This window comes from Suricata suricatta, chromosome 6 (assembly GCF_006229205.1).
Source record: "Suricata suricatta isolate VVHF042 chromosome 6, meerkat_22Aug2017_6uvM2_HiC, whole genome shotgun sequence".
Classification (NCBI taxonomy): domain Eukaryota; kingdom Metazoa; phylum Chordata; class Mammalia; order Carnivora; family Herpestidae; genus Suricata; species Suricata suricatta.
In genome coordinates this window covers 57062371-57071754 of record NC_043705.1, presented here as the reverse complement: position 1 = coordinate 57071754, position 9384 = coordinate 57062371, and the positions used below count along the sequence as shown (strand labels likewise).

The window sequence follows — 9384 nt, the reverse complement described above, 5'->3', positions numbered from 1 at the left end:
TTTACCAGTGCAGAACAAAATCCAAATACACATCTCTTCTAAACCAGCTGAAGTATCCTTCCCGAAAGCCTCTCTGCTGCTTGGTATGCCCACTGTTCACCAGTGGAGGATCAAGGGAGGAATATTAGGAAAAATAGTGCAAGGGAATGGGGAGATTTATGAGAAGAGAGAAACTGTTCTGGGGTGGTTTATCAGCATTTTTTTTTCAGTTCTTTACTTCACTACTCCCCACACTTCAACAGATAAGAAAAGGAAACATGCATTTAAAAAGTGAGTTTTAAGGTTCACAGTTAAAGTATTACATACTTTTCCCCACCCAAACTCCCCTTACCCAATAAATGATTAAAGAAAAAAGAACTTTTCCTTGTTCATTCTTGTTTTTTATTTAGATTTTTATTTTTTAGATTGGTAACTTCTTCCTGGTTATGAACTCATTGTTGACACTAATGGTCATGAAAGACCAAACTTATGTAATTACTAAGATGATGAATAATGTGTTAATCCTCACTCTTGGTTGAAACAACAGATTTATCCTAGGTGTGCTGATTGATTATGCCTGGAGTTGACATATTACACTTTTTGAAGAATTGCCTTTTCTTCTACTTTTGTATTTCCTAAGTTAGGCTGCTGGATGACCTCTTTTTCCAAGCTCTTCTTGCAATTCGAGTATTGAGGCGATTATGAAGTGCCTTCTTGCTACAAGCATCCAGGCTTTTGCAGACCTTGTCTTTTTTCTGAGACATACCATCTCTTTCTTGCTTTTTTCCCGTATACTCTGTTTCTGATAGCTTCTGTTTCTCCTTGTCCTGTTCATGATTTGTCTGAGTTGGCCTTTCTTGCCAAGTTCCCTCTTTCTGATGATGGAGTTCCTTGAAAAGCTCTACTCTCTGCTCTAAGATTTGGCATTCATTTTCCAGCAAAGCTGCAATCAAATGCAATGCATACGTGTCATGTTCCAGTTTCTTCACTTGTTCCTCTAGTTCCTGCTTAGCTGACACCTCGTTATTTGGTTGAGTTTGGAAATGCACTCCATCATTTTCAAGAGTTTCTTGTATGTCTTTCTGTGATTTCTGATATGATCTTATTAGTTCACTAAGCTCAGTATGTTGTATATTCCAGTGTTCTGCTTCCTGTAGTAACTGCTCCATGTTGCTCCTAAGTTTGCTGTTTTCTTCTGGAACATAAAGGTGTCTGTAATTTGCTTTTTCCTTATTTAGTTGGGTTTCATTAAGGGGTCTGTTTCCTTCTGGATGATTTACCAAATCCCTTCTAAAACCTTGTACCATGTCCTTGGAATTCTGGTTTTCCAATATAATCTCCTGTTTCTTTGCATTCTGTTCTTTCTCTAGGTCTGAATTATCAATTGAGTCATTCAGGAACACTTTATTTATCTTATCAAGTTCTCCGATTTTTTCTCTGAGTTCTGACACATCCTCAGAAATACAGGTTTCCTCAAAAGAATCGGTTGCTTCTGTGATCTTCTCTCCACAACTTGTCACACTTTTAATGATATCTTTAATTTCTTTTAAGAGATTTTCAAACTTCTGTGCAGTCTGTTGTTCAGTTACTTGATGGTCACTATTATTTACCCAAGGGAGAGAACCCTGGAAGACAGGTGTAAGTGATCCAATTTCAAATAAGGCAATGATAATCCGAGGGTCCAAGGACTCTTGATTGAGATCAGGAGTAGGTTTAAGAGTTTCGGAGAGGGCGGACACTTCCATCTTAGCTGAGTTGGGGCTGGTGATTATGGCATGTGGCAAGCAGAAAATGGTAGAAATTCCAGGAAGGGAAGGTGGTGGTCCTCTGTTTAAATGGGTGGTGAATGTGAAACTAAGCAGAAGTCCAGAGACAAGAGTTAAGGTCTCAAACCAGGAAGATGATGTTTAAGTAGAAGGTGACATCTCAGATGACCTAGGGGGGAGGGAGGGTGGGAAAGGGGACCAGAAGCTAGTGTCCACCTCTCCTTCCCCAGGCTTCTAGTGTTTATTCCCTGACCCTAGCAACCAGGTCTTTATTCTGTCACTGCACTATTGTGGCCTCTCTCCAGCTTCTGTCTCTTTTTTGTCACAATAGAGACCTCTTAAACACCTACCCAATGACTCAAGAATCAAAATCAACCTTAAGCTGCTCCTACTCTTCATCCCAGAAAGACCTTTATGCCAGTCCTTTTCAAAATTCCCTAGTTTTCTAGGTTTCTCCTCAACTGATTCTAATTGTATTTAGTGACTTCCCTACATCATCTCCACTACCTATAACCCAAACTCAACTGCAACATGTTTTTTTTTTTTAACCACCTAAGTGTATGGTGTGAGAAATCCTCCATGGACATTCACAGAACCTTGGAACCTGATTGCTCCTGAGACAGATGCTACCATAAAACAAAGTTGTCCTTACAAAATAGAACCCAAAAAGTGCCGCATGTTTTCACGAGTTTAGAGAAATAATGTCAGAAATTGCGCCATTCAAAAATATTCCAGGAGGGGCGCCTGGGTGGCTCAGTCGGTTAAGCCTCTGGCTTCGGCTCAGGTCAGATCTCACGTTCGTGGGTTCCAGCCCCGCGTCAGGCGCTGTGCTGACAGCTAGCTCAGAGCCTGGAGCCTTCTTCCGGTTCTGTGTCTCCCTCTCTCTCTACCCCTCCCCTCTCATGCTCTGTCTCTCTCTGTATCAAAAATAAATTAAAAAAAATTTAAAAAAAGAAAATATTAAAGAAAAAATAAATAAAACATTTAAAAAATTTTTTTTAAATATTCCAGGAGTGCCTGGGTGGCTCAGTTGTTAAACATCTAACTTCTGCTCAGGTCGTGATCTCACGGTTTGTGAGTTCAGGTACCACCATGAGTGAGCTCAAGCCCCCCTTCAGAAGAGCTTGAGCTCTGCTTTGGGTGAGCACGAGTCCCGCCTCTGGTGACCACAAGCCCTTCATCAGGTGAGCCCCACTCCTCTCTCTCTCTCTCTCCCCCCTCCCCCTCTCCCCCCTCTCCCCCTCTCTTTCCTTCCCCTTCCCTCCCTCCACCCCTTGCTCACTGCCATGCTCGCTTTCTCTCTCAAAAAAAGAAAAAATCCACTGCAGTGTAAAGAGAATATCTGAATGGTTCCTTAACACAATTACAAACTGGAACTTCTCTTAGCTTTAAAAACAGGCATCCTTTAACACAGGCTTATATGCTTGTTCCAGATTCATTTCCAGGTGATATAAAACTTTGATCATTCTTTTCACAACAACTTGCTAAAAATAGCGTGATTTATCTAAAGCATTTGAAACAACTAAGTCCTGTAGTGGACTATAGAAATGTAACTGAAATTGATTAATCCTGTTGCATTCTTGTCTTTTTGTTCTTAGAAGTCAGGACCTTCAGTATATTAAATTCAAAGAAAATATTCCTTAGGGGAGACTTCCTCTTCGCCTTCAAAATCTTGCTAGCAAGCACTTTACTAACTAAAAGTTTGCTTCCAATCTGAAGGGAAAATTAATACTCTAGTAGGTGGGTTCTGTTTTGTTTTTGTTTTGTTTTGTTTTGTCTTAGAGGAAAGAAATGTATGGTTTTTTCTTTCACTGCTAGCAACTCACTCTGAATTTAAATTCCCTGAGCCTCAGACTCATTTCCAGGTGGCTGGCCTCAGAGACATTGTATCCACAGATACAGCAGGGTTGGTCTTTCTTTTCTACTTGAAGAAGCACCTTTTCTAATTCATACAATGATTCCATTCAGGGGGCACCTGCGTGGCTCAGTTGGTTAAGTGTCTGACTCCTGATTTTGGCTCAGGTGATGATCTCAGGGTTCATGAGTTTGAGAACATCAGGTTCTGTGCTGACAGTGAGGAAACTGCTTGGGATTCTCTCTCTCTCTCCCTCTCTCTCTGCCTCTCTGCTGCTCCTGCTCTCTCTCTCAAAATAAATAAACTGGAAAAAAAAAAAAAGGATACCATAGAGGCTAGCAATTGCCCTTATGCCTTCATTCTCTCTCTTAAGATCCAACTTTCGTTGATATTTCCCCTTTGACTCAAACCATCATTTAAGATCATTTTTAAATCTTCAAAACAAAAGAATATTTTTTCGGGTCATTAATTTCTAGCTTTATTGCACTGTAATCAGAAAACAAAATATTTCTGCCTTTTAAAATTGATATTTTCTATTTGGCCTAATTATCAGTGTTCATTTATGTTTTATGAATATTTGAAAATATGTATTCTTGGGGCACCTGGGGGGCTTTGTCAGTTAAGCGTCTGGCTTCGGCTCAGGTCATGAGTTCGAGCCCGGTGACAGGTTCTGTGCTGATAACTCAGAGCCTGGAGCCTGCTTTGGATTCTGTGTGTCCCTCTCTCTCTGACCCTCCCCTGCTCATGCTGTCTCTCTCTCTCTCTCTCTCAAAAATAAAATAAAAAACTTAAAAGAAATTTTTTAATAAAAAATAAAAATGAATAAAAAAGAAAATACGTATTCTTTATTTTTGTGTTTGTGGCTTTTTGATGCTTTTGGGCATAAATCTGATATTACCTTTGTCTTTGATTTTTATGGAAATTAGTTTGAAGGTGGCTTGCTCAAGATACTATCTTTGTTTTTCCATCAAAAGAGGATTTAAATAGTTCCTTCCTTCCTACACTGTAATGAATCTCAAATAATGTTTCTATTAATTTTACTGAAATTTGAGTTTACTGGTGATGCTGAAAAATATTCAAAGTGGTTTCTTTTTTTTTAATTGACCCATTTTCTTAGTGAGTAACTATGAAAATTAAACAGATTTAGATTGTCTTACAATTGCTGTCCACCAAGTTTCCAGTAGCCTAATGACTTTTAAAAAACAAATGCTGAGGGCACCTGGGTGGCTCAGTCTGTTAAGCCTCCAACTTCAGCTCCGGTCATGATCTCATGTTCATGGGTTCGAGCCCTGCATCGGGCTCTGTGCTGACAGCTCAGAGCCTGGCGCCTGCTTCAGATTCTGTCTCCCTCTCTCTTTGCCCCTCACCTCCTCATTCTCTCTCTCTCTCTCTCTCTCTCTCTCTCTCTCTCTCTCTCTCTCTCTCTCTGTGTCCAATAAATATTAAAACAAAAACAAAAACAAAAAACAAATGCTGAAATAAGTCAGTAAGAGAAAGATAAATACTCTAAGATTTCACTCATATGTGGAATTTAAGGAACAAAACAAACAAAGGGCAAAAAGAGAAACCAAAAAACAAATTCTAAACTATAGAGAACAAACTGATGGTTACTAGAAGGGAGGTGGGAAGGGGGGGGATTGGGTGAAATAGGTGAAGGGGATTAAGAGCACACTTATCCTCCTCATGAGGACTGAGTAATGAATGAAAGTGTTGAATCACTGTATTGTACACCTGAAACTAATGTTAACAACACTATGTTAACTCTACTGGAATTAAAAAGAGAGAGAGCAAAAAGCTGTTTCTAAAATACTAGAAGAAAACATGTATACAATTTTCTCTCTCTTTAAAACCAGTTTGACTTAACAAAACATAAATCATATCAAAGTACACATGATGTCACTATGTCTTGCTGCTGGTGATGTTAACCTTAGCCACCTGGTTAAGTGGTATCTGCTGGATTGATCCGCTATAAAGTTACTCTTCCCCATTGTAATGAACAAACATGCTGGGAGAGATATTTTGACACTCTGAATGTATTCTGTTTCTTCTCAAACTTTTACCTATAGGTATAATTTTAGTGTACAGAGTTTGGGTTTTACTATAGTGATCTAATGGTGATTTTCTATTTCTATCATCCCTTTTATATTTGTTGATTGGAATTATTTTGTGAAGAAGAGCTGTGTCTTTCCTTTATTCACTTGTTCATTCGTTCATACATTCATTCAAATATTTGTTTATAGGGGCACCTGAGTGGTTCAGTGGGCTGAGTGACAGACTCTTGGTTTCTGCTCAGATTCTTAGTTTCAGCTCAGGTCACCGGCTAGTCATTTGTGCGTTCCAGCCCCATGTGGGGCTCTGTGCTGATGGTGTGGAGCCTACTTGGAATTGTCTTTCTCCCTCTCTCTTTGCCCCTCCCCTGCTTGCTTTCTCTCAAAAAATGAATAGGGTACCTGGGTGACTCAGTGAGTTAAACATCCAACTTGGGCTCAGGTCACGATCTCCCGGTTGGTGAGTTCCAGCCCCACATCTGTGCTGAGAGCTCAGAGCCTGGAGGCTGCTTTGGATTTTGCATCTCCCTCTCTGCCCTCCCTCCTTGAGCTCTGTCTCTCTTCCTCTCTCAAAAATAAATAAACATTAAAAGAAATGTTTTAATAAATAAGTTTAAAAACCATTACATGGAAAACAATCATATTTTAAAAAACAAAAAACAAATGTGTGTTTACATAAGTAGGGACGCACAGATATTTATTTTATTTTGGGGGTTATATTGAATACTATAATTTATTTTCTTGCTCAAATACATAAGAATAATTTTAATTTGATTAATTTTTTTGGTATAATGAAGTACACTTTTATTTTGTGTAATCTAATTGTTCAGTAGTTTTGTTTTGTTTTGTTTTAATTTATTTTTGAGAGACAGAGCATGAATGGGGAGGGGCAGAGAGAGAGGGAGACACAAAATCTGAAGCAGGCTCCAGGCTCTGCGCTGTCAGAACAGAGCCTGGCACGGGGCACGAACTCAAGGAGCGCGAGATCATGACCTGCCAACTCGAACGCTCAACCGGCTGAGTCTCTCAGGCGCCCGTTTTGTTTTTTTAAACCAAAGCAATAGCTGATTAATGATGACTATTTAGGAGTCTTTATAGTCACAAGAGATTCTGTGCAGGGTGTGATTTTAAACAGAGTGACTTGTATGGTTGCTTTTATATATAGAAGTGTACTTGTATGTACCCACTTAGAGGAAAAATGGTCCAAAAATTAAATTTTTATTCCAAAACCAAAATAACAGATGTAACTGGACAGACCCGTCAGCCATGTTCCTCTGCATGTTCTCTTAGACCACCAGGTGGTGGTGTTGGCTTTCAACATTACAGAAGTTGCTGCTTTTTTAAAAATCTCTAACACCAGAATTAGTGATCTCATAAGGATACTCTCATCCAGTCTTTTTTTTTAATTCCAGAGTTTGAGAGTGGAGATTCTAGGTGACTTGCCCAGAGTTACAAGTAGTTTTGAGAGCTGGGATTAGAGTTAAACTTGAAGGGTGGCAGTTTCTGCAGATCAGAAAGCTGGGGAAGAATTTATCTAAGTGTTATGTGAGAATGGGTTATGTGGAAAAGCAGGTTTTCAAGCTGATGAGACTGGCTTGTTTTACAAGATCTTGGCAAACAAACCTATATCAGACAAATGGCATGTCAACAGGCAAAAATGTGACCAAAGACTCAGAAGAAAGAAGTTTCCCTCAGAAGGAATACTTTTGTATTTGCTAATTCAATATTGGCAGCAACTTTATAGAACATTACTGCAAAGAACAAGATTCAGCTGTATGTAGAAAGACCAAAAAAATTACACAACTTACATTCTGAAAACTACAAAATATTGTTGAAAGAAATTAAAGAAGATCTAAATAAATGGAAAAACATCTCATGATCATGGATTTGGAGACTTGGTATTGTTAAGACAGCAAGCAACACCTCCCAAATTGATCTACAAAGTCAATACAATCTCCATCCATATATCAGCTGCCCGTTTGGCAGAAACTGACAAGATGATCCTAAAATTCATTTGGAAATTCAAGGCCTCTAGGATAGCCAAAACAATCGTGAAAAAGAAAAAGGAAGTAGGAAGACCTATGCGCCCTGATTTTAAGACTTACTCTACAGATACAGCGATCAAGACAATGTGGTATTGATGAAGGGACTCACATTGATCAGCAGAACCCCATAGAGAGCACTGATGTAGACCCACACGAATACAGCCAACTGATTTATCAAAGATACAAAGGCGGGGCACATGGGTGGCACCGGCAGTTGAGCATTCCCCTCTTGATTTCAGCTCAGGTCATGATCTCAGAGTTAATGAGTTCAAGCCCTATCTTGAGCTCTGCACTGGCAGCATGGAGCCTGTTTGGAATTCTCTTTCTCCCTCTCTCTCGGCCCCTCTCCCGGTTTGTGCACACACACTCTCTCACTCTCAAAATAAACTTATACATACATACATAAAAAGACATACAGACAATTCAACAAATGGCAGTGGACAGATTGAATATCTGTATGCAAAATAACAATAAACTTTGACACATACCTGATACCTTATAAAAAAAGATTTAACTCTGTGGGGATTATGGAGTACACTTGTTAGGATGAGCACCGGGTATTGTATGGAAGTGTTGAATCACTATACTGTGCACCTGAAACTCATATTACACTGTTAACTAACTGGAATTTAAATCAAAACTTCAAAGTGCCTGGTGGCTCAGTTAGTTAAGTGCTCGACTCTTGATTTCAGCTGAGGTCATGATCCCAAGATCCTGAGATTGAGTCCCGCATTGGGCCATGCCCATGCTAAGCCTGATTATGATTCTCTTTCTCTTTCCCCTTTTACTGCTCATGCTGTCTCTCTCTCTCTCTCTCTCTCTAAAAAAATAGTAATAATAAATCAACTTAATTAATTAAATATTTTAAAATATTTAACTCTAAATGGATCATATACTTAAATGTAAAATACAAAACTAAGAGTGTCAGCTCAGGTCATGATCTCACAGTTGATGACTTCAAGCCCCACTTTGGGCTCTGTGCTGACAGCTCAGAGCCTAGAGCCTGCTTCAGGGTCTGTGTCTCCCTCTCTCTCTGCCACTCCCCTGTTCTATGTGTCTCTCTCTCAAATAAATAATAAACATTTTTAAAAACTTAAAAAAATTTTTTTGAATACAAAACTAAAATTTCTAAAAGAAAATGCAGAATCTGTATGACCCTGGATCTGGTGATGACTTCTTCAATACAATACCAAAAGCATAATGCATGACATAAAGTTTGATGAATTGGAATTTCTGAAAATTAAAACTTTTCATTCAGTGAAAGACACTGTGGGGTGAATGAAATGACAAGCCATAGACTGGGAGAAAATATTCGTATATCATGCATGCAATGAGACTTATATCCAGAAAAAATATACTTTAGCAAAGAACATAATGTGAAAAGCAAATCAGACATTGATATAAAAAGATGCTCAACATCATTTATCACTAGGGAAGACAAATTGCAGAACTATGAGATACCATGACATACCATTAGAATATTAAAACACACACACACACACACACACACACACACACATACACACACGTACATACACACCATGACAGTACCAAATGCTGTTAAGACTTTTGAAAAAGGGTACTGTCTTTGAATCCAGGTGAGAATACGAAAATCATACAGGGTGAACCCCAGCGTGCCTAGGAAGAGCGGCGGAGGCACCGAGTGCCGTGAGCAGAGCATAAGGGTCAAG

General features: G+C 39.1%; 1 protein-coding gene across 1 annotated transcript; it reads right to left on the bottom strand.

The window, feature by feature from the left end:
• Positions 1-358: 358 nt before the first annotated feature.
• On the bottom strand, positions 359-1926 carry SPZ1 (spermatogenic leucine zipper 1). Its single transcript, XM_029942510.1, has one exon. The coding sequence runs from the start codon at positions 1722-1724 to the stop codon at positions 615-617; it is 1110 nt and encodes a 369-aa protein (XP_029798370.1). The 5' UTR covers positions 1725-1926; the 3' UTR covers positions 359-614.
• Positions 1927-9384: the final 7458 nt, after the last annotated feature.